The sequence below is a fragment of the Bombina bombina genome, chromosome 5 (assembly GCF_027579735.1).
Source record: "Bombina bombina isolate aBomBom1 chromosome 5, aBomBom1.pri, whole genome shotgun sequence".
Classification (NCBI taxonomy): domain Eukaryota; kingdom Metazoa; phylum Chordata; class Amphibia; order Anura; family Bombinatoridae; genus Bombina; species Bombina bombina.
Window position 1 is genome coordinate 478,351,141 of NC_069503.1, and position 26,527 is coordinate 478,377,667.

At 40.2% G+C, this 26,527-nt stretch overlaps 1 protein-coding gene across 1 annotated transcript in view; it reads right to left on the reverse strand.

Moving 5' to 3' along the window:
• The window catches only part of LOC128661517 (uncharacterized), a 216,277-nt gene that overhangs the window by 10,164 nt on the left and 179,586 nt on the right, over positions 1 to 26,527 (reverse strand). Inside the window, 2 exon segments of the mRNA XM_053715767.1 lie at positions 7,076 to 7,786; positions 15,218 to 15,373. Of these exon segments, the coding sequence (XP_053571742.1) occupies positions 7,076 to 7,786; positions 15,218 to 15,373 (867 nt within the window).

Below are 26,527 nucleotides of genomic sequence, written 5' to 3' on the forward strand. Positions count from 1 at the left end.
CTGTTGGGAAGGAGAATATCCCACAAGTAATGGATGATCCGTGGACTGGATACACTTAACAAGAGAAAAGTTACTTCTACTCAGTATAAATCATCAATGTTTTTACATCTCACTGTTTTCTAATGTTTTTTTTTTTTAATGTTTTTAAATGCTATTTATAAAACTATTTTTAATGTCATTTCTATAATGTTTTAGAAAATATCTTCTTTTTAGTGAGATTTTCTGTCTATTAAATATATGTGGTTTTATCATTACCTTTCATCCAATTGTATAAACTCTTAACTGCACTCTATCCTATTGTTCTTATTTATAAATTTATTGTATTAACAATGTGAATTACATTAGAGGTATATACCTTCGATATGGTCAATCCCTAATACTAGTAGCTTTTATTTATTTTAGATTTAATGTAGACTTGAGCATATTAGTATAAATTGACAATAAATCAATATCCTCTTTATATATCAGAACTACATGTCCCAGAATTCCATCATGTAACCGGCTGTGACCTCAGAGCCAGAACCGGAAGTGAAAGAGTCAGTAGCCACCATCTTTATTAAGGGCATTAGAGGATTGCCATGATACATGTAATGGCATTTTAAGGCGGGAAATTACAGGAAGTAAAAGGAGCCAGTAGCCACCATCTTTATTAAGGGCATTAGAGGATTGCCATGATACAAGTAATGGCATTTTAAGGTGGGAAATTACAGGAGGTTAAAGAGCCAGTGGCCATCATCTTTATTAAGGGCATTAGAGAGTTGTCATGATACAAGTAATGGCAATTTAAGGGGGGAAATTACACCCATCTTGATTGGTCCCTATAGGCTATTTAAGCCATACTTTTACCAGCAGTAGACATCTTGAGAAAGGCCCAGCTTTTGAAACCCGTTGATGTACATTTTATAAGTAGTCACTGCTCGAGTTTACATATATTATTATTATTATCGGTTATTTGTAGAGCGCCAACAGATTCCGCAGCGCTATAGGGTAAGCCTATTTTCAATTAAGTTTATATTCATATTAGTGTTATTGCACTATGTGATTTTTGGTTTTCGCAGGTACTGCAATTTTTGGATCCTATTGGATTTCATATTTACTTTTTTTCACTTTATTCATTTTACTCCAATTTTTATTTTTTTTATTTTTATCATATATATTTTTGATAACCATTTTTATTTTTGATTTCTTTGATACCCCATCATACACAAAGGAGTAATTGGATTCACAAGGGCACCGGATCTGTTACATAGGACATTTGTTAAGATTATCATCACTCATTAAGTCTTTTTATATCATTTGGGACTTATAATACACATTTTTTGTGTTTATATGTTTTGGTATTCCCCTCTCTCCTGAGAGGCACTTATTCTATTGTTTCTAACTATTTTTTAATTGTTTTCAATCAAATTGTTATATGTACATAGGGTACCCTAGTTTATGTGAATGCAATAAATGAATTTTTAATATTTTAATATTTTGTTATTCTGATACTTTAGCCTATAGCTGGCGCTCCCTCTTTCTGTATTTAAACTATATAATAAAGAGTAAACTGGAAATTTGTTTAAACTTTCATCATTCAGATAGAGAATGTAATTTTGACTTTAGTGTCCCTTTAATTCGGCATGAGTGTAAATTATGTGAGACTATGGTTATTAATAATGTATTATTTAGAAAATTATAAATAAAGAATAGAAAAAAAACTAGGACAATCTGAAAATATTATTTATTACTGAAAACAATTTCAGCATATCTGGGGCTATGGTAACAGAGACGGGGCCCTTGGCATTCCCCTGAAATATTATAATGTATTCTATTATTCTAAAGGGGTACATAAAGCCAACATTTTTGACAGATATGGTATCACGTTTCCATTTATCTGAGACACAATGACAACTTTGTTGAATTATCTAATAAGCTTTCACAAAAATAAAGGCTATTTTCAGGAGATAATTTATATATAACCCACCTTGACGTCAATAAACTGATTTATTTGTAAGTATAAGTATTGATTTCTCTTACTTTCTTGTGGTGATGATCAAGTAATAGTGGAGTCAGTACCAAAGATGCCCACATGAAGAATAGGAGCGCTAAAATGCACTATATCACTAGGAATGCAAGAAAGGTCTCACAAAAGCTTTTGCAAAGATGCAAACACATGAAACAGAGACAATTTTGTTAATATATTCAAGGAAGAATCAGGATACAGAGTCCAGGAAAGAGCCATAGTTTTTTCTCTCTAAGGAAATGCTAACACTGAAATGAGGGGCCCCTCTGAGAAATGCTGTCTAGACCCAATTTCTAAGAATAAAGAAATAAATTCTACTAAAAGTGAACTTTGTGTCTTTCGTTGTAAAGGGATAATAAAGTCAAAATTAAACTTGCAAGGATCAGAGACACTTAAAATCACTCCTATTTTTAAATGTGATTTGTTCTCTTGGTATCCATTGTTTAAAACGAATATGCACATACCCTACACTAGTGGGAGCTAGCTGGTGATTGGTGCCTGAATACATTTGTCTCTTGTGATTGGCTAACTAGTTGTGTTCAGCTAGCTGTCAGTAGTGCAATGTTGTTCCTTCAGCAAAGGATAACAAGAGAATGAAGCATATTTGATAATAAAAGTAAATTGTTTAAAATTGCATGTTCTATCCGAACCATGAATGAAATGTTTGGGGTTTCCTGTCCCTTTAATGTTTGGAGTTAAGAGGATATTGTTTTAAGGGCAACTACTGCATAGGATCAAAGGGATAACAACAAACTGAACTCAGATCCTGAATAAAAAGGGAGAGCTAAATGTAAAATATGAGTAACATTGTTACACTGAGAAGTTGCTATTGGCAAAATAAAAAGGAAACAAGAGCAGTACAAAAAGCTAGAATTGGTAAATCAAAACAAAAACATAAATTATGCTTACCTGATAATTTCATTTTCTTCTGATGGAAAGAGTCCACAGCTGCATTCATTACTTTTGGGAAATAAGAACCTGGCCACCAGGAGGAGGCAAAGACACCATAGCCAAAGGCTTAAATACTCCTCCCACTCGCCTCATCCCCCAGTCATTCTGCCAAGGAACAAGGAACAGTAGAAGAAATATCAGGGTGAAAGGTGCCAGAAGACGGCCCACATAAAATTACGGGCGCTGTGGACTCTTTCCATCAGAAGAAAAGGAAATTATCAGGTAAGAATAAATTTATGTTTTTCTTCTTAAATGGAAAGAGTCCACAGCTGCATTTATTACTTTTGGGAAAACAATACCCAAGCTATAGAGGACACTGAATGCCAAGGCAGGAGGGAACATAGGTGGCCCAAGAAGCACGGCTAGAAGTCACATGAAGATACTTCCCAAAGCCTCAGGACAACCAAGGGATACCTCAAGGTCAAAACAATCCTACTAGCAGGACTGGTCTCCCCATCACCTTCGCTCAAGCAGAGGACACAAGGAAGATAAAGGCACTAAGCCTACCCAGCTCCAGAAAACCCAGAGCTAAACAAAGTCCCCGCAGGGAATAACCATTCCCCGGAAACACAGATCCCTAAAAGGAGATCTAACTCACCTGGAGTAAATGGAAGAAGACCCAAAGGTCTCTTATAACTCACAGACAGTACACGACAAAGAGTAAAAGCTGCATCTAGAAACACTATAAACAGCTTACTGGAAGGTGGGAAGAGCTGCAACTGGTTTCAAACTGCAAACCTTCCGCATGCTAGAAGGCTATCCTGTACAAGCTGTTGGATCAAGCCCAAAAGGACAAATCCAGAGGCCTAAAAGATGAAGGCCAAACCGCTCAACTGCGGTAAGGGGCATTAAGCCCTCCAACCCTCCACCACATGGGGGAGGCTCTAGGATCTGATGAAATCAGATGTCAGAGTGATGCAGCAGGAAACTCCCCTGCCCGGCCATCTATGACTGAAGGCTATAAGGACTGAAACAAACCTTCCCGCCTACCGGACCCACAGGTCCTCTTGAATGCTTAGTTGAACATGAAAAACAATGATAACCTGAGGACTCTGTGCTTCTACCGAACCAGCTGAGCAGAACAGCGTCACGTGTCTGAACATCCGCAAGACCAAATGAACCCAACAGGACCAGCCTGCACCTAGGGTCCCAACCGGCAAGCTGCGTAAATTCTCCCTCGTAGGAGAAAAAAAACAGACATTTTAAACATAGGACTAACATGTCCAAAACAACTTCCAAAGAAGTAATAGAGAATCAATCACAGAAAGTTCCAAAGTAAACAAAAACAAATAAAAGACATCCCATTGGATATAAATAAAATAGAAGGCAACCTAGTGGTTAACGCCCAAAAAGACACAGGCCTACCTGCAGGACCAGCCAAACGGAGTCCTATCTTACAAAACTGGGAAAGATCTCAAATAAATGACAATCAGGAGATTACTTCATCACCACATGTCTAATGAGGTGCACCATTCGAATGATCAGACTGAAAATCACCGTAACTGGTAACGATAGGGTCATTCACTAACTGCACAACACTCAGGGACAGATACCCCTGCGGAGAACTGTAGAGGCCCTCCCCAAGGCGGAAGGCCAAGGACAATAGGGCACAAGCACATTCTCAAATAAATGTCAGGACTCCGGGGGAAACACGCCATTCTGCATGGAGGAACCATAAACTGGGTTACCTGCATGTGCAGAAGTATGATTTGGTAGGGAACTCGCCTCTCCAAGGACAGGACCCCTAGAGGCAGATGACTCAACAGTCCCTTCTGAAATGGCATACAGAACAAAACTGGTTGACAGGAGTCAATGAGGCCACTCCCGCTTAATCACCGGACACAGAATCTGAAATCAAAATAGTCCTGTAACTGAATATGAAATTAACACAGTCGCAGCATCAGAATCCTAACTGGATAGAGGATATTTAAATATTGACTAAAGTAGTAAAACAAAAAACGGCACCTAACACCCACAATGGCTGGGGCACTTGCCACCAGTGCCACCGGGATACCGGGAAAAATCCTGGTGGGCCGGGCCATCAGGCCAGGGGTGGGCTGGGCCATCAGGCCAGGGGTGGGCCAGGCCAGGCCATCAGGCCAGGGGTGGGCCAGGCCTGAAGCTGCAGCGTGTGGACTGTGGAGAGCAGTAGAGCAGGTAAGGGATCTGAATGCTGGCTCCTAACACTCTGTGCTTCAGTCACACACTGAAACTACTCTCTCCTCTCTCGGGTGAACAAGCTTCACAAGGCATTATATTATTTAGTCATTTTTTGCCTCCAAAATCCCCTCAGATATCCTCGCTCCTCACCCTGTGCTGCTCACTACACTGTCCAGTCCTGCGGTCTGTGCTAATTATTCACCCTCATTCTGCAATGCCTCTGGTGCCCCTCTCTGGCGGAACCTGCCGGCTGTTCCCCCTCTCCCTGCTCTGTGCCCTTCTCCCGGTGCCAGTGCCCTCTCCCTCCCTGTTAGGTGCCCGCTGTGTCTACCTCTCCTCTCTCGCGGTAGCTGTCCATGATGCTGCAGCTGTTCCTGTGGTCAAAGTCAGTGCTCGGGTGCTAGCAGCTTGCAGACCCGGTGCAGGGTGTCACTAGCCAAGCAGAGAGCTCATCCAATCGGCAGTCCGGCTGACACAGAGTGATCGCGGCTGCACAATGAGCCTCCTCAGTCCTCTGCTAGCCCCCTCCCCGCCCAAGCGCCGTCATCACTGGAGGAGGAGGCGGAGGTTTCACCTGGCGCTTCCTGCATTACCTGATGCCCTCTGCGCTGCTTCTCATCCCCTGCCTGCTGCATTACATGATGCCCACTGCCTGCTGCATTACCTGATGCCCCCTGGCCCATGTGCTGCTCCTTACCCCCCTGCATGCTGCATTACCTGTGCCTCCTGACAATGGCAAAACATATATGAGATCAATCTTTATATTAAAGGTCTTATTTTGTGATGATCCCTGAAGGGGACCTCTGAGTCATTAATTGCTGCCATGTTTCAGCACTGAAGGGGTCTGGCATCTGCTCTGTCATGGGCAGAGTGGTATACGTGAGGGAGGGGAGCACTGCAGCATCATTTCTGCAAGTTTCAGAATTTGTAAGGGCTGGGCTGGAGGGGGCGTGGCTTGGCTGGACGGGGCGTGGCTGGGTGGGAGGGGGCGTGACTGGTCAAGTCTATAGAAATTTCCAGGGCCGGTCTGATTTCCCAGTCCGGCCCTGCTCACCACCTCCTATGACCAGACCCCTACGGACTAGAAAATTTCCTTTGCCACGCGGTCGGGAAGGCGGAGATGGAAAAAACTGAACATAACCAGGTCCGAACACAAGGTGAACCGTACAGTCCAAAAAAAAGCGCGCCCAACCAAAAGGCTGCGTCACTTCCAAAGGCCTCAATGTTCCAACCACGAGCCCAGTAAACATCACACATAAGCAGTTTGAATCACATAAACATGATTAGAACCCCCCCTGTTCAATAATCCCCCTCAGGAGATATTTAACCTTGATTCCAAAGATACTAAAAGAGACTCACTGAGACCGTTATGTATAAGTTAGACCCGCAAGGTGGTAGCCTTTCGGGAAACATTCACATTACAGTACATTGACGAATAAAGTAAAATGAAACTATCTTACCGGAATCTACGCCATGGAACAGGAACACAGCCTTTCAAGTGTGATGGATAGTAGCATCGCCTCCGCCATGGACTTGAGAGAATCGAAGTTCGACAACGCTGATTGCTTGAGGAGCTGGTAATATGAGTCGGGATGGTTTCGAAGAAAGAAACTATGCATCTCCGGACTCTAACTTTCATCCAAGACCTCACAGAGAGACTGACAGGATTACTTTAAACTCCTGTCCCATGCCAAAGATTACTAACCTCGATAAGAGACAAAAATAAAAAAATTTAATTCTGACACTTCTCTGCCATCCTCCTGGGCCGAAAGGCAAAGAATGACTGGGGGATGAGGGGAGTGGGAGGAGTATTTAAGCCTTTGGCTGGGTTGTCTTAGCCTCCTCCTTGTGGCCAGGTTCTTATTTCCCAAAAGTAATGAATGCAGCTATGGACTCTTTCCATTTACGAAGTAAATGGTGCTATAGATGTGTTTAGTATGCAGCACTTCTGATACTTACGCTTGAGTGCTGGGTAAAAAGTAGTGAGATACGTTAAAATCTCAACAACCGTGTTAACATCCTTTCCTTTGAAAAAATGTAGCATCTCTGGGGTAAGTTGTTTGGACTGTGAAGCCTTCTCATGGTTGATATTCTCAGCTGAAGACGGCAGAGGTCCATCATCTGTTTTCATATGTTTGCTATATACATCAGGGTGCCGAGGAAGGGTTTCATCATCATCTGAATGGTTAAGTTCAAAGGTTTTCAAAACTGGATTACAAAAGGGTGTATTTCGGTCATTCTGCTGGACTGGACTAATAATTGAATGTGCTGATGTTTGTGACACTTCAGTACTACTCAGTGTTATTTTTACAGGAGTGACATTTGTTTTCAAATCTAGGGTTGAGTTTGGGGCAGCCTGTGAGTTACCTCTTCCTCCATTTTGTATATCTGCGCTACTGTCAGCATATTCTGATTTCACTTTGCTCATTGATAAAAGGTTTTTGATAGCAGCATGAAGTTGATGTTCTTTCTCAGCATCACTTTGAGAAAATAAAGTGTAGGAAGACTGAGACTCTGTAGATGACTTTTTCAAAGTGTTTGCCTTAGTAATGTTTAAAGGTGAGTTACTAAAAAGGGATGCCCCTTTTGTGTCAGGTGAGAAAGAAGTGGTTGGGGTTTGGTCACACTTTTCATTTTTGAGCAAAGAATCCCATTTTTCCTTTTTAAAATCTGCAAAACAATAAAATGAGACTTAACTAGACACACATTTAATAGGAAAGACAACATACAATTCTTCTATAAAAGTTTTCCATTATAAAATACACATTGTAAATATTTTTCTTGTTTCTCACTTTTCAGTGGTATAATTTATAAATTGTTCTAGTTTCTTCAGCAATACTATGTTAATATTATTTTCTATACTTGATACAAAATCTCCTTCTATGAAGCAGAGTAAGCTGCTCCGGAGCCCTTTCGGCACAGGCTCGCATATGTGAGCCTGCTTGCAGCAGTGTAAGAAGCAACAATCTAATGACTGTGAGGTAGCAAAGAGAAATCACCCTGAACTTGCTTGCAGTGATTGACAGACCCTTCTCTTGCGAGATGGTCCGTGCAAGAAAAGGGCGGGCATTACCCACTCATTGGAGTGTGTAATGATGCATATGGGCTAGCGGACGAACAGATCTGCTGCCCTTATGCAGCGAAGGCATGCAAAGAGCTTCTCAAGTTCAGAAGCTTCTCCATGCACCGGTTAATACATGGGGCCCATTGTACATAAAACTAGCTATTATTCACTACATACATAGTGTGGCAAAGAAAGATGCAGTTTCTAAAAGGTTAAAGTGACAGATTCTATAAAACTCACAAGTCTAGATGTGGTTTTCCATGCCGACACTCGTAGGGGCAGCCCTCATGGAATTCTATAAGAAAGGGGCTGTCCCTGCAAGTGACAAGATGTCTAGAAGTAATGAGAGCTCTCTGTTCGAGATTTTTGGTGAACAACTTTGTTACGATTTTTGATGCCCTTTAGCAATACAATTTTTTTACTGAGCTTTTCTGTGTGAATGCTTTAATTATTCATTTTTCATGGTTTATAAATTACAAATTTAATTGTTCACTTTTGTAATGTATGCATCTCCTCCCCATAGGAAAATTCAGTATACACCCCTTACCGCAGTGTTTCTCAACTCCAGTCCTCAGGACCCTTAACAGGCCAGATATTCATTATATCTTAAAGGACCAGTCAACACAGTAGATTTGCATAATCAATAAATGCAAGATAACAAGACAATGCAATAGCACTTAGTCATAACTTCAAATGAGTAATAGATTTTTTTTCTGACAATTTTAAAAGTTATGTCTTTTTCCACTCCCCCTGTACCATGTGACAGCAATCAGCCATTCACAAATGCATACATGTACCATGTGACAGCAATCAGCCATTCACAAATGCATACACGCTTATTCTTGCACATGCTCTGTAGGAGCTGGTGACTCAAAAAGTTTAAATATAAAAAGACTGTGCACATTTTGTTAATGGAAGCAAATTGGAAAGTTGTTTAAAATTGCATGCTCTATCTAAATAATGAAAGGTTAATTTTGATTGAGTGTCCCTTTAACTAGAGCACAGGTGAGATAATCATCTGAAGGGTGAGAGCCGGTTAGGAACCACGGTTACTGATCAGCTGATTATTTCACCTGTGCTCTAGTTAAGATAGAATGAATATCTAACCTCTCAAGGGTTTTGAGGACTGGAGTTGAGAAACACTGGTTTAGCATTAAACCCTGTTTTCAGGGTAAAAAGTGGCTTTATATAATTATACCAGGAAAATAGAACTGGTAAGCATTCTTATAGAATTTCACCAGCCCGGAGAAGATTTTATAATCGGGCCCTTAGGCATTTAAACAGAAGATAGTGACCCAAATAATTGATATGTGTTTTTTGCTAAATTCGTATTACAGCATCGGCCTATCATTGGGAGTAAATCACATTCAAACTAGTTAAAACTATATGAATGAAACAAAGATGAGCGCCTCATTGTGCAGAGAAATGGCAGCGTTACGGTGTAGACAAATTGAAATCATGCGATCGTGCAAACGATCGCAAGATTTCAATTATGGGATCGGGTCTGGGGGGCATCCCTATGACTCTAGGAATGCCCTCCAGACCGCGATCAAATCCTGTATGTCTAGTAGGCTTCAGGACAGCCGTTTGCAATGACGTTGTATTCCGTCATAACGGCTGTAAAGCCCAGTGCCGTTGTGACGGAATACAACGGCATAACATCATTAAAAGGTTAATAGGAGGTTAGTTTCTTGATAAAAAAAACACAGAAATAACCACCTAATGGTGCAGATCAATGGTGTTACTAAAACAGTATGTGAAACACAAGTAAAGTACTCACATTTGGATAAGCACTAACAGGAAGTGCAAATCCAGCAGGCTGGATGTTTGTAGTAACCAGCTGACTAATCTCCTATGGTCTCCCAGGGGAAAGGAAGGTTGTATTCCAAAAGTCCCAGATTGCAGAGAGAAAGGATGAGTAGTACAAGGGAGATACTACTAAAATATTTTAATATTAAAATATAAAGTAAAAATAATAAAATTTGCAACGCGTTTCTCAGCTGTGTGTAGCTGTTTCTTTAAGCATACGCATATTTTCACTATAACTTTACCACCTGTTACCATTTCTCTGCACCATGAAGCATTCTTCTTTGTTTCATTCATAAAACCCACATCAACAAGCCCAGTCCGTTGGAAGATGACTTGTGGACTCTAGAATGATTTTTATTTTCATTTCTTTTATTTGTAATTTAAGTGTTTCATTTTTAATTCTTTTTTTTAATTGTTCATTTATACCCTTGTGTATCACATTATTTGTGCGAATCCATACAGATTTGTATTCTATAGGATATATATATTTTTTATATATACTATTTTTCACATTATTATTATCATATATACCTTACATTATTTATTTTTATTTCATTCACTTCTTAATTTAGCGCCCTCTTTTATACTTTCCTCTTCTCTGAAGAGAGAGTCTAGTTTTCACTAGTTAACACTTTACACACCAATCTGAAAATTGTAATCAAAACTTTATAAATACAGTATTATGATTTATTTCTTTTTTTTAAAAGAAGGAACTATGTCAATGGGCATAACGCTAAAAAAAAAAAAATTTTGGGAAAATATAGCATATTAAACATTAATTAACATTGCAATACAGGTAAGGAAGTTGTACTAAATATAACTATTGAAAGGGACATCTCTTTCCCTAGGAGAGGCCAAAAAAAAAAATGCAACATTTTGCCTAACCTAGCTAATATGATTTGCTGCATTTGAAGGTCACACAATTTGCTTTGTGGCTTCTTAGGGAGTGTAAGAGAAGCACAGTTTTCACACAACAGTAAGAATGGTTCAATTGACTTAATATTACAATTCAATAAATAAAATAACAGAAATTTCACTGATGAGATCTAGAAGACTCTTTCGGTCAATTTATTAAACCCCAGGCAGACATGATTCGCTATAGTGAATCATGTCTGCTCACCATCGCTAAATGCCGACATTTAACATTGCACAAGCATTTCACAAGAAAATGTGTCCCTCTGTTCTGTGTCCATCTAACTGCAATAAGAGTGTCCCTTGAGCCACAAGTAGCTGTTGTATCAGGGTGGGTATCTAAACTCTGAAAAATACAACTCCAATTCAAATACAATATATTTTAAGAGACATTAACATATAACACATAAAAATAACGGTCCTACATTTATTAAAAATTGTGGAGAACTTAACAATAATTGCCCATGTGCATCATTTACTCCCTTTAACACCAAATGAGCACCTTAATGTTCAGAAGCATCCACCACTGTATAATTACTTCTCTGTACTATGGAAGTTACAGAAGAAACTGCACCCATCAGGGATTCTAAATATTCCTACTGGAAGAGTATACAGAAGGTTTACACTGCAGCAACTGAGACATCTGAATCTTTGTTGCTCAGCTGGTACAAAAGGGAGAAAGGACTCTACAGATAAACCTATAGGGAATTATTATCCCTCACTATTATTATGTAAGCCTGATAAAATAGCCTTAGAGCAAAGAAAAATGTGACACGTGGTTTTAATCAGTGCAGCTGTTATACAGAGGACAGATAGTTTAATAAACATTTTATTTCAATGGGTCTAGTAGGCTGGCTGCTGAGACTGTAGAGAGTTTTATGTGGTACTCGATCCTCAGATTGTCCATAGACATCAATTTTAGTTGTTTCACTATATACAAGTACCACTTTAGCTTAATGTTATTTCCACATCATCCTGCCATTTTATACACGACAACCCCTTGTGCTTGTATGTGTCACACCATTTTTTGGAACCTGTGGTCTGATATCTGAGAAGAAAATGGCTGCCTGCCATTTGGGAGTCTTATTGGAATGGTAGTGATTTTAGTCCTTCATATTAGGGTATTTCGTGTGTTTGTGATTGCCTCCTGTAATTTATTTTGCGCAGTCTCCTTTTTTATATATATACAGTTGTATGCAAAAGTTTAGGCACCCCTGACAATTTCCATGATTTGATTTATAAATGATTGGGTGTTTGGATCAGCAATTTCATTTTGATTTATTAAAGAACTGAAGGACACAGTAATATTTCAGTAGTGAAATGAGGTTTATTGGATTAACATAAAATGTGCAATATGCATCCAAAAGAAATTAGACAGGTGCATACATTTTGGCACCCTTGTCATTTTGTTGATTTGAATACCTGTAACTACCTAGCACTGATTAAAGGGAACACACAATTGGTTTGGTGAGCCCATTGTTGTTCTCTTTGACTCTCCTCTGAAGAGTGGCAACATGGGGGGCCTCAAAACAACTCTCAAATGACCTGAAAACAAAGCTTGTTCAACATTATGGTTTAGGGGAAGGCCACAAAAAGCTATCACAGATATTTAAGCTGTCAGTGTCCACTGTGAGGAACATAGTGAGGAAATGGAAGACCACAGGCACAGTTCTTGTTAAGGCCAGAAGTGGCAGGCCAAGTAAAATATCGGAGAGGCAAAGGATGGTGAGAACGGTCAAAAACAGCCCACAGACCACCTCAAAAGACCTACAACATCAACCTGCTGCAGATAGTGTCACTGTGCATCGTTCAACAATTCAGCACACTTTGCACAAGGAGAAGCTGTATGGGAGAGTGATGCGGAAGAAGCCTTTTCAGCACACACGCCACAAACAGTCGCTTATGCATGGCGGCAAAAGAACACAGCATTCCAAGACGAACACTTGCTACCCACAGTAAACTTTGGTGGATGTTCCATCATGCTGTGGGGCTGTGTGGCCAGTGCCGGTACTGGGAATCTTGTTAAAGTTGAGGGTCGCATGGATTCCACTCAATATCAGCAGATACTTGAGAATAATGTTGAGGAATCAGTCACAAAGTTGAAGTTATGCCGGGGCTGGATATTTCAATAAGACAACAACCCAAAACACTGCTCAAAATCTACACTGGCATTTATGCTGAGGAACAAGTACAATGTTCTGGAATGGCCATCCCAGTCCCCAGACCTGAATATCATTGAAAATCTGTGGGGTGATTTGAAGTGGGCTGTCCATGCTCGGCAACAATCAAACCTAATTGAACTGGAGATGTTTTGCAAGGAGGAATGGTCCAGAATACCTTCATCCAGAATCCAGCCACTCATTACAGGCTATTGGAAGCGTCTAGAGGCTGCTATTTTTGCTAAAGGAGGCTCTACTAAATATTGATGCAGTATTTCTGTTGGGGTGCCCAAATTTATGCACCTGTCTAATTTCGTTTTGATGCATATTGCACATTTTCTGTTAATCCAATAAACCTCATTTCACTACTGAAATATTACTGTGTCCTTCAGTTATTTTAAAGATCAAAATGAAATTGCTGATCTAAAAACCTAATTATTTATAAATGAAAATCATGGAAATTGTCAGGGGTACCTAAACTTTAGCATACAACTGTATGTTTTAAAAGACATTGAGATGCATAATCCAATGATCTTACATTTATTATTTTTTACATTTATAATTAAAAAAAGTGCAGAACACATAAAAATAATTCCCCATGTGCTTATATGTACAGTCCTGTGCTCCCTTTAAAGGGACACTAAACCCTATTTTTTTCTTTAATGATTCAAATAGAGCATACAATTTTAATCAACTTTGTAATTTACTCATTTTACCAATTTTTCTTCGTTCTCTTGCTATCTTTATTTTAAAAAGCAGGAATTTAAAGCTTAGGAGCTGGCCCAGTTTAGGTTCAGCACTGGATATCACTTGCTTATTGGTGGCTAGATAAAGAAAAACAATAAGCAAGTGTAACCCAGGTTCTCAACCAAAAATGGGCCAGCACTTAAGCTTTACATTCCTGCTTTTTAAATAAAGATAGCAAGAGAATGAAGAAAAATCGATAATAGGAGTAAATTAAAAAGTTGCTTACAATTTCATGATCTATCTGAATCATGAAAGAAAACACCCTTGAACACCAAATGAGAACCTCAAGTTCACGCAACTGAAGGGCAAGCGTACTTTACACAGTGCAAGTAAGATGCAATACTCTGACCTATCAGGTCTTCCCTAGCTTCATACTGGCACAGTATACAGATGTTTTACACTACAGCAGCTGGGACTTCTGAATGTCAAGGTGCTTAGTTGGTGCAAAAGAAAGGCTTGTACAGCTTGTATCATTTATTTTATAAAAATGAGAGTGCATTAGGATACTGATGTTAATGTAATTGGATTTGTATTTTGTCTTTGTTTACTTTTCACATCTAAATACAAACAGTGACATTTGGATAACTAAAGCTACAACTACTTTGTGTTACCCGCCCCCTAATAATAAGAGGAATTTGGAACACTGAACTGGTGACTTTTATTCCATACATAATTTCTTCTATTATTAAACGTATACACTAGTGCTGGCTTTAAACAGTTTAGTGTACATGTCCCGTGAAGCCGTGGACCTTCTTCACTTGTATTTACTTTCTAGGACAGCTTACTTCAGTCTTAAAATTGGTAATATACATTCTTGCACCCTTCCGCAAGAGATTACATAGTGAAAAGCCATTGAAAACCCAAGTTTTCTTCAAGGCTAAAATGGTTTAAAATAAATAAATAATTTATTTGTTAGTAGAATTAATTGAACTAATTTATGCAGCGCAGATTAGAATAGACCCCAAAGTTGTGGAAAAGCTGGGGTCTAAGCTGGAGAATGGTGATTCAATGCAACAGACATTATTGTGTTCTGTAGATAAAGATTTCTACACTAAAAAGGACTACATGGCACTGACACTATTTATATTCCATATTTTAATATCCAGGTACTCTAACACATCTAACTAATTGATAGGTGACAATTCAGATAAAGGGACTTATCCGTGGTCTGTGCTTCCATTACAGTAGTGTTGACTACTGTACTGGATCAACAGCACAAAGCTTTCTTTCACTCATATAGAGCAGCTATGTTTACTTGGAGTCATAATTGCTTGCTCTAATAAACATTGTGGCACAAGCATATGATGGCCACTTGTTCTTAAACACTTTCTACCCAGCAAAGAGAAACAGGGTAACTTGTACAAAATCATCCCACCCATCACAAGTTAAATTGTAAGTGAATGCATTTACCAAAACTAATTTTATTCTGGTACTCCAAACCAGATTTGGCAGGGACTTCTTTAGTAGCTTTTGTGGAATGTTTGGCAATCTTATCTGTTGCAAAAACATCATCTGATTTAACAGCTGGAGTTGATGAATCTTCTGTGGTGGAGTGTCTTTGAGAACCTTTCAAATAAAAAAAAAAATGTAAACAATTTATATGTATATATAACTGGATTTTATATACTTTTATACTTTTTTTTTTAAAATCAATGGAGGGACAGGCAGATACAGCAGATAAGGAGCATTAAAACAAAGAATAAATCAACATAACGTACGGGAAGGGGGGTTAAATGCATGTAGGCTTATGGGAGCCACATCTATAACACTGAACAATCTGTACTGTGTAAATATGATTTGCAGCAGTTACTTAGATCTTTATGCTGAGTACTGTAGATAAGGCCTGTGTATTTGGAGGTTTTGGATGCCTCTGAATGCGGAAGGTGGCGGACACTGGCAGTGTTTGGCTCTTTTCGGAGACAGACCTGCTCAGAAAAGAGCTGAATGCTGCTAGTGGCTGCCTTCTTCCCCATCTGAAACCTCTTAAAGGAACAAGCCTCCTGCAGATGAAAAATTGATAATAGGAGTAAATTAGAAAGTTGCTTAAAATTGCCTGCTCTAACTGAACCACGAAAGAAAAAATTTGGGTTTAGTGTTCCTTTAAATATTTAGTACAGGTTAGATATGACCTTTCTTCTTGTACTGTAATGGAGTCAGGGAGACCTGTGTTCTGAAATCTGAGTTTATTAATGACGATACAATTAATTCCTGCCAGGCCCTAATGATACTTCCGTACATGATATTTTTTCTGATTGCCGACGGTATGTCCTTCGATTTTTGATGCAACAGTAAGGCAAGTGATATATCCTCTAAAAACAGAATTTATGCTTACCTGATAAATTACTTTCTCCAACGGTGTGTCCGGTCCACGGCGTCATCCATTACTTGTGGGAAATATTCTCCCCCACAGGGAAAGGCAAGGAGAGCACACAGCAAGAGCTGTCCATATAGCTCCCCCTCTGGCTCCGCCCCCCAGTCATTCGACCGACGGTTAGGAGAAAAAGGAGAAACTATAGGGTGCCGTGGTGACTGTAGTGTATAAAGAAAATTTTTTCAACCTGATTAAAAAACCAGGGCAGGCCGTGGACCGGACACACCGTTGGAGAAAGTAATTTATCAGGTAAGCATAAATTCTGTTTTCTCCAACATTGGTGTGTCCGGTCCACGGCGTCATCCATTACTTGTGGGAACCAATACCAAAGCTTTAGGACACGGATGAAGGGAGGGAGCAAATCAGGTTACCTAAACGGAAGGCACCACGGCTTGCAAAACCTTTCTCCCAAAAATAGCCTCCGAAGAAGCAAAAGTATCAAATTTGTAGAATTTGGCAAAAGTGTGCAGAGAAGACCAAGTTGCTGCCTTACATATCTGGTCAACAGAAGCCTCTTTCTTGTAGGCCCATGTGGAAGCCACAGCCCTAGTAGAGTGAGCTGTGATACGGTCAGGAGGCTGCCGTCCGGCAGTCTCATAAGCCAAGCGGATAATGCTTTTCAGCCAGAAAGAGAGAGAGGTAGCAGTAGCTTTTTGACCTCTCCTCTTACCAGAGTAAACGACAAACAAAGATGAGGTTTGTCTAAAATCTTTTGTTGCTTCTAAATAGAACTTTAAAGCACGAACAACATCTAAATTGTGTAATAAACGTTCCTTCTTTGAAACTGGATTCGGACACAAAGAAGGAACAACTATTTCCTGGTTGATGTTCTTGTTGGAAACAACTTTTGGAAGAAAACCAGGCTTAGTACGCAAAACAACCTTATCTGAATGAAAAACCAGATATGGTGGATTACACTGCAAAGCAGATAATTCAGAAACTCTTCTAGCAGAAGAAATAGCAACCAAAAACAGAACTTTCCAAGATAATAACTTAATATCTATGGAATGTAAAGGTTCAAACGGAACCCCTTGAAGAACTGAAAGAACTAAATTTAGACTCCAAGGAGGAGTCATGGGTCTGTAAACAGGCTTGATTCTAACCAAAGCCTGAACAAAAGCTTGTACATCTGGCAAAGCTGCCAGTCGTTTGTGCAACAAGACGGATAATGCAGAAATCTGTCCTTTTAGAGAACTAGCTGACAACCCTTTATCCAAACCTTCTTGGAGAAAGGAGAGAATCTTTGGAATTTTAATCTTACTCCAGGAGAATCCTTTGGATTCACACCAACAGATATATCTTTTCCATATTTTATGGTAAATCTTTCTAGTCACAGGTTTTCTGGCTTGGACCAGAGTATCTATCACAGAATTTGAAAACCCACGCTTGGATAAAATCAAGCGTTCAATTTCCAAGCAGTCAGCTGCAGAGAAACTAGATTTGGATGTTCGAATGGACCTTGTACTAGAAGATCCTGTCTCAAAGGTAGCTTCCATGGTGGAGCCGATGACATATTCACCAGGTCTGCATACCAAGTCCTGCGTGGCCACGCAGGAGCTATCAGAATCACCGAGGCCTTCTCCTGTTTGATCCTGGCTATGAGCCTGGGAAGGAGAGGAAACGGTGGAAACACATATGCTAGGTTGAACGACCAAGGCGCCACTAATGCATCCACTAGAGTCGCCTTGGGATCCCTGGATCTGGACCCGTAGCAAGGTATCTTGAAGTTCTGACGGGACGCCATTAGATCCATGTCTGGAATGCCCCATAATTGGGTTAACTGAGTTCCCACTCCCCCGGAAAGTCTGACGACTCAAATAGTCCGCCTCCCAGTTGTCTACTCCTGGGATGTGAATAGCAGATAGATGGCAGGAGTGATTCTCTGCCCATTGGATTATCTTGGTTACTTCCTTCATCGCTAGGGAACTCTTTGTTCCCCCCTGATGATTGATGTACGCAACAGTCGTTAAGTTGTCCGACTGAAATCTTATGAACCTGGCTTCCGCTAGCTGAGGCCAAGCCAGGAGCGCATTGAATATAGCTCTTAGTTCCAAAATGTTTATCGGGAGAAGCGACTCTTCCCGCGACCATAGGCCCTGAGCTTTCAGGGAGTCCCAGACCGCGCCCCACCCCAAGAGGCTGGCGTCGGTCGTGACGATGACCCACTCCGGTCTGCGGAAACTCATTCCCTGAGACAGGTGATCCTGGGTCAACCACCAGAGAAGTGAGTCCCTGGTTACCTGATCTACTTGAATTTGGGGAGACAAGTCTGTATAGTCCCCATTCCACTGAATGAGCATGCATAGCTGTAATGGTCTTAGATGAATTCGAGCAAAAGGAACCACATCCATTGCTGCGACCATTAGTCCTATTACTTCCATGCATTGAGCTATGGAGGGTTGAGGAATAGAATGAAGAACTCGACAAGCTTTTAGAAGCTTTGCCTTTCTGACTTCTGTGAGAAAGATCTTCATTTCCACAGAATCTATTATTGTTCCCAGAAAAGGAACCCTTGTGGACGGTGACAGTGAACTTTTTTCTATGTTCACCTTCCACCCGTGAGATCTGAGAAAGGCCAACACAATGTCTGTATGAGCCCTCGCTTTGGAAAGGGACGACGCTTGGATTAGGATGTTGTCTAGATAAGGTGCTACAGCGATGCCCCTCGGCCTTAGGACCGCTAGAAGGGACCCTAGCACCTTTGTGAAAATTCTGGGAGCGGTGGCTAAACCGAATTGAAGAGCCACAAACTGGTAATGTTTGTCCAGAAAGGCGAACCTCAGGAACTGATGATGAGATTTGTGGATTGGGATATGCAGATACGCATCCTTTAGATCCACGGTAGTCAAAAATTGACCCTGCTGGATTGTCGGTAAGATTGTCCGAATGGTTTCCATCTTGAAGGATGGAACTCTGAGGAACTTGTTTAATATCTTTAAATCCAGAATTGGCCTGAAAGTTCCCTCTTTTTTGGGAACCACAAACAGGTTTGAGTAAAAACCTAGACCTTATTCCCCGGAGGGGACTGGGTTTATCACTCCCATCTTTGATAGGTCTCTTACACAATGTAAGAATGCCTGTTTCTTTATCTGGTCTGAAGATAAGAGAGACAGGTGGAACCTTCCCTTTGGAGGAAGTCCCTTGAATTCTAACAGGTATCCCTTGGAAACTATCTCTAGTGCCCAGGGATCCAGAACATCTCTTGCCCAAGCCTGAGCGAAGAGAGATAGTCTGCCCCCTACCAGATCCGGTCCCGGATCGGGGGCTAACCCTTCATGCTGTCTTGGTAGCAGCAGCAGGTTTCTTGGTTTGTTTACCCTTGTTCCAGCTTCCAAGCGGGTTTGGGATGGGCCGCATTACCTTCTTGTCTAGCGGCAGTGGAGTTATTAGCCGGTCCGTTCCTGAAATTGCGAAAGGAACGAAAATTAGACTTGTTCTTAGCCTTAAAAGGCCTATCCTGTGGGAGGGCATGGCCCTTACCCCCAGTGATGTCTGAAATAATTTCCTTCAATTCCGGCCCAAAAAGGGTCTTACCCTTGAAAGGAATATTCAGTAACTTAGTCTTGGACGACACATCTGCCGACCAGGATTTTAGCCAAAGCGCCCTCCGCGCTACTATAGCAAAACCTGAGTTTTTCGCCGCCAATTTCGTTATTTGAACGGCGGCATCCAATATAAAGGAATTAGCTAACTTTAATGCGTGAATTCTGTCCATGACTTCTTCATAGGAAGTCTCTTTCTGGAGCGACCTTTCTAGTTCTTCGAACCAAAAGGACGCCGCTGAAGTGACAGTAATAACACACGTAGCTGGTTGAAGGATGAACCCTTGCTGAACAAAAATCTTTTTAAGCAATCCTTCCAATTTTTTATCCATAGGATCTTTGAAAGCGCAGCTGTCCTCTATAGGAATAGTTGTGCACTTCGCTAGTGTTGAAACAGCTCCCTCAACCTTCGGGACCGTTTGCCATGCGTCCCTTCTAGGGTCTACTATGGGAAACATTTTCTTAAATATAGGAGGTGGGGCAAAGGGTACACCTGGCTTCTCCCACTCCTTTTCCACTATGTTTGCTACCCTCTTAGGTATTGGAAAAGCGTCGTCGTGCACTGGGACCTCTAAAAATTTGTCCAATTTGCACAACTTCTCTGGTACTACCATGGAATCACAGTCATCCAGAGTAGCTAATACCTCCTTAAGCAAAGTGCGGAGATGTTCTAGTTTAAACTTAAATGCCACTAGATCAGGTTCTGCCTGTTGAGAAATTTTTCCTGAATCTGAAATTTCACCCTCAGACAGCCCTTCCCTTACAGCCAATTCCGATTGATGCGAGGGTAAAATAGATAAGGCATCGTCAGCGTCTGATTGTTCATCCTTTTTATCTGTATTTAAAACTGAACAATCACGCTTTCTCTGAAAAACTGGCAGTTTGGATAAAAGATTTGCTATAGAATTATCCACTACTACTGATAATTGTTGCATAGAAATAAGCACTGGCGCGCTAGGTGTCGCCTGCGCGGGCAAAGCTGGTGTAGACACAGAAGGAGAGGATGTAGAGCAATCCCCACTACCTTCATTAGATAAATCATCTTGGGCAACATTATGAAAAATAACAGAGCTGTCCTGATTTTGTTTGGACGCTATGGCGCAATTATCACAAACACTCGAAGGGGGAACCACATTTGTCTCTATACACACAGAACATAGGTTATCTGATGGAACAGACATGTTAAACAGATTTAGGCAGGCAAACAATGCAATAAAAACGATTTTAAACAAAAACGTTACTGTCTCTTTAAATAATAAAATGACACATTTATTTCTGAATGTTCAAAAAACTATGAAGGCAATATCCGATTTTTCTGAAATTTGGACCCCAGTGTCTTAATGCTTAGAAAGTATTGCACAGCAAATATGGAGACTCTAGCTCTTAAAACAAGCAAACCGGAGCTAATTGTTGGATTTAACAGTTTTTATACACTACAATCCCTGCTACAGACTTGTTGCAGCTTTTTACCTTCCTTAGGGGTCACCATTCACAGAAAAAAGCCTTTTGGAGTCATTTTCTGAGCCACAGGACCCTATCTGCATGCACTGCCTTGTAAATCAACTGTGCAGCTGAAGCACCAAAATGAGGCTTCCTCCCTCAGCACACTAGAGTGAAGAGGCCTTCCTGACTAGATTTAGGTGTCTAAAACAAGCCAGATCAATAAAAAACGTTCCCCAGTGTATGTGAGCTTATAAAATATTTCAAATGGTATCATATTGTAATAAAAACCAATCGATTTTGCCCCTAACAGTGTCTACCAGCATAAAAAACAAAAAGGGGAAGCCTGTTATCTTTTTTGCTGAGGTGAAAGAAAAATGGCTTACCTTTTCCCCTGAGGGGAAATATGACTGTCATCTAGCATTAGCCTGTGTTGTTAGAAGGAGACCAGTCATACCTGAAGCAGATGAGTCTGCAAACTGTTACCCCCAACTGAAGTTCTCTTGTTTCAACAGTCCTGCGTGATAACAGTAATGGATTTTAGTTACTGTCTGCTAAAATCATAGCCCTCTTAAACAGAAATCTTCATCACTTTTCTGTTATAGAGTAAATAGTACAAGCCAGCACTATTTTAAAATAACAAACTCCTGATAGAAGAATAAAAAACTACAACTAACACCACAAACTCCTCGCCATCCCCGTGGTAGATGCTACTTGTTCAGAGCGGCAAGTAGAATGACTGGGGGGCGGAGCCAGAGGGGGAGCTATATGGACAGCTCTTGCTGTGTGCTCTCCTTGCCTTTCCCTGTGGGGGAGAATATTTCCCACAAGTAATGGATGACGCCGTGGACCGGACACACCAATGTTGGAGAAATAGACTCGTCTATAACCTGAGTATAGAAATGCTCAGTACCTAAGAGCCAATCTAAAGCTATCTTCATTAATGCTACTAGGTTATAAAAATAAATATCTGGGATACCCAAGCCCCCATTTTCCCTTCTCATCTGTAATTTTTTTAGACTAATGTGAGTTTTTTTACCTTTCCACAAAAAAAGGTTAAACATCTTATTCAATTTATTAATATCGCTTTTGGGGATCATAATCGGAATCATGTTCATAGGATAAATTAGTTTTGGAAAGGTCATCATTTTTATTAGATGAGCGCTCCCTGATAATGAAATAGGTAGCCCTTTCCATCTTTGAAAATCACGTTTAATGCCTTTATAGATTTGATTAAAGTTTAGTCTATACCATTCATTTGGGTTGCTTGAAATATAGATACCCAAATATGTTAAATGCTTTTTTACTTCAGTAAAAGGTAGTTTTTCGATTTCTATTTCCTTATTTTTACTTAGCCACAAAATCTCAAGATTTTTTCTCATTTATTTTGAAACCTGAGAGTTGACCAAATGTCTTACTTGTAATATGTCCTTTAGATGTAATTCTGGGTCTTGTAAGAAATGGAGCATATCATCTGCATATAATGCTAGATTAAAGATGCACCCATTCACCTTAAAACCAAAACTAATTTTGCAAAGTTTGACTGCTAAGGGCTCTAATACTAGGTTAAACAATAGAGGTGATAAAGGACACCCTTGTCTTTGTTCCTCTTTCTAAAGAAAACCTCAGGGATATTTCCCCATTAACAGATAATGCAGCCTTTGGTTTATTGTAAATTTTTTTAATAAGGGAAGGAAAGAATCCCTGAATATTATACTTTTTTAAACAAGACAATAAAAATGGCCATTCTACCCGGTTGAATGCTTTTTCGTCATCTAGTGCTAAAAGCGCTGCATTCTTCTTAGGTTGTTTTATTGACTGTTATATATATTTTAACAGGAACCGGGAAGGTCTGTGGAACCACCCTGTCCTCGTAAACCCTATCTAGTTTAGGGATCGAAGGTTCCTCCGGCAATTTCGGCTCCGGAACCTTTAACGTAGCTAGCACTTCCTTTAGCAGAAAGCGCAAATGCTCCATCCTAAATTTAAAATCTGGCTGCTCCGAGGAACAGATGCCTAAATGTTGCTGATTCCGACCCAGAAAGAGCGTCAGAGACATCCAGTGGAGTCGATGACCCTTGGGACGGATAGCTATGATTCACCTTTTGCTTGCGCTTAGCAGGGCATGGTAAGGCATTGAAGGCCGCAGACACAGCTGTCCAACTGCTCAGCAAAATCTGGTGGCCAAAGGGCCCCTCCCACGGGAGGATTAGGATCGGCCTGGGGAGCTGCATGTGCAATCGGAGATAAATGTAGGGAACGCACCTCGCGTGACGGAGAACCCTCAGAGGTGGACGGCACAGTTGTACTAAATACCTTGTTCTTTTAAGATAGTGCAATCTTATGAAAGCATGTGGAACAGAGTTGAGCAGGCGGATCAACTGGGACCTCCTCAGAATATACACAGTTGTTAGGTTTAATTAAAGAGGGAGTATCTTCATAGCTTGCACCTTTATTACGGATTAGATATAATCTAAATGGCAGCTGTATATCCCAATGGCTGGGGCAATCACCACCCCCTATGACCCAGACAACAGAGAAAAAGCTTTGTCTCCTGCAACCACGGTCAAGAAAGAGGAAGTTGAAAAAGGCTGCACCCAGTCACATGGAGTGTCATGCAGAAACCGCTCCTGCACTAAAGAGAAAACGCGCCAAAAAATGCCATGCCAACATCTCAAAAAAACCTAACTGTTCGCACATTGACGGAGCCTCATCTCACACATGTCGCAGCATAAAACACAATAAACAGTAGACAACATTGTGCACAAATCCCCCCTGTTCAATAACCACCATTCCTGGTGTATTAACCCTTGATTCTATACAGATAAAAGGAGACACTGTGACCCTGTCTTCTTACGTTATCATATGTTTATAATGAAACATTACCAGAATCTACACCGTGGAACAGGAACACGGCCTTTCAATTTTGAAAGGATGGTAGCTTCGCTCCTGACATGGACTTGAGAGCAGAAAGCAGGCACCAAAACTCGTCAACGCTGATTGCTTATGAAGCTGTTAATCTGAGTCAGGATGGTTTCGCAGAAAGACTCCACCTGCATCTCCGGACTCTAACTTTCACCCATGCTCTCACTGAGAGGCTGACAGGACTACTTAAAACCTTTGGCTGGAGTGTCTTTGCCTCCTCCTGGTGGCCAGGTTCTTAATTCCCACAAGTAATGAATGAAGCAGTGGACTCTCCTCCCATTAAGATGGAAATTCTAATTTCAGAGACTAATGAAAATGATTTTAACATATTCATACAAATGTGTAAAACACCAAACATTTAATACTTACAACAATGGAGCAGGTGATCATCACTCTCCACATGGTGATCAACTGCATCCTAAAAGGACAAGTGACCCTTCTATAAAAAAAAAAAAAAAAACAGCTTCCCCACACCAAAATCTCAGTGGTGTGCAGACCTGATGTGATTGCCCTTTTAAATACTGTTGAATTCCTTTTCCTTTCCAAGTAACCCCACAAACATAGCAGACACCCCACTTTCGAATAAGAGGTTATCTGTCCTTTTAGGTGAAATGAAGGCAATACATGAAAGCAATTGAAAAGGGCATCCCTGTGGAATTTACTCATTGCAAGGGATGTTATCATGCGCAAAGTGACATATTTTGTCACCCATCACCCTTTTAACCACTAGAGGACAAACAAGAGTGGAGATCCAATGAATGTTTGACAGGTTTTCTGCACCAGGCAAGTAAAAGCAAGTACAAGTCTCTTTGCACTTAAGTTGCTATATTTACTGTCCGTAGAGAGGATAAGTATTCCCCATAATTTATACTGTAATCTGACAATATCTTGTGCTCGCATGTTCTTGACTATGTGAAGATGGTGTGAACATATGTAGCAGCCCTTTATTACATAGCAACTAGCTGCTTAAATAAATAAATTCTGATAGAGACTGTTCTCATAAAGGAACAGTCAAGTCAAAATTAAACTTTCATGAGTCAGATAGGGCATGCAATTTTAAACAACTTTCCAATTTACTGTTATCATCAAATTTGCTATGTTCTTTTGGTATTCTTTATTGAATGATAAACCTAGGTAGCCTCATATGTTAAGCCCTTTAAGGCATCCTTTTATTTCAGTGCATTTTATTAGCTTTTCACAGGTAGACAGTGCTAGTTCATGTGTGTCATATAGATAACATTGTGCTCACTCCCGTGGAGTTATTTATGTGTCAACATTAACTGGCAAAGTTGCAAGTTTCTAAAAATCACTGAGATAAGGGGAAGTCTATAGAGGTTTAGATACAAGGTAATCACAGAGGTAAAAAGTATATTAATCCCTTAGTAACCACAACGTTTTTCAATTTTCTTACTGTTAAGGACCGGAGCTGTTTTTACATTTCTGCAGTGTTTGTGTTTAGCTGTTATTTTCCTCTTACTCATTTACTGTACCCACACATATTTATATACCGGCTTTCTCGTTATTAAGTGGAATTTCTAAAGATACCATTATTTTCATCAAATCATATAATTCACTATATTTTTTTTTTATAAAATATGATAGAAAAATTGTGTTTTTATTTTATTTTAATTTTTTAACTTTGACCTCCAAAATTTGTTACGCATCTCCAAACCACCAAAAAAACACCCATGCTAAAGAGTTTCTAAATTTTGCCCTGAGTTTAGAATTACCCAATGTTTACCACCTTAACCCCTTAAAGGACCGGGCATTTTAGACTAAAACTTCCTCAAAAGACCAGAGCATTTTTACTATCACCCCCATTTAAACAGAAATTGAGCCTTTTTTATATTTACCTATCAAAACTATATATATATTTTTTAGTAGACAACCCAAAGTATTGATCTAGGCCCATTTTGGTATATTTCATGCCACTATTTCACTGCCAAATCCTATCAAATAAAAACAATTGTTAACTTTCTCACAAACTAGCGCCTAGATTTAGAGTTTTGTTGGTAAAGTCCCGCGGTGCTAACGCTCCTTTTTTTCCAGTGCACCCTTAAGACAACGCTGGTATTTAGAGTTGTCTGAATGGCTGCGTTAGCCTCAGAAAAGGGAGCGTTGAGCATAATTTAGCTCCACTTCAACTCTCAATACCAGCGTTGCCTATGGTAGCGGTAAGCTGGAAAAACGTGCTCGTGCACGATATCCCCATAGGAAACAATGGGGCTGAGCTGGCTGAAAAAAACCTAACACCTGCAAAAAAGCAGCGTTCAGCTCCTAACGCAGCCCCATTGTTTCCTATGGGGAAACACTCTCTAAGTCTATACCTAACACCCTAACATGAACCCCGAGTCTAATCTTACACTTATTAACCCCTAATTGAAATCGACTAAAGTATCTATAAAATGTTAAAAACAAAACCTTGCAATTACGTCTGAATAT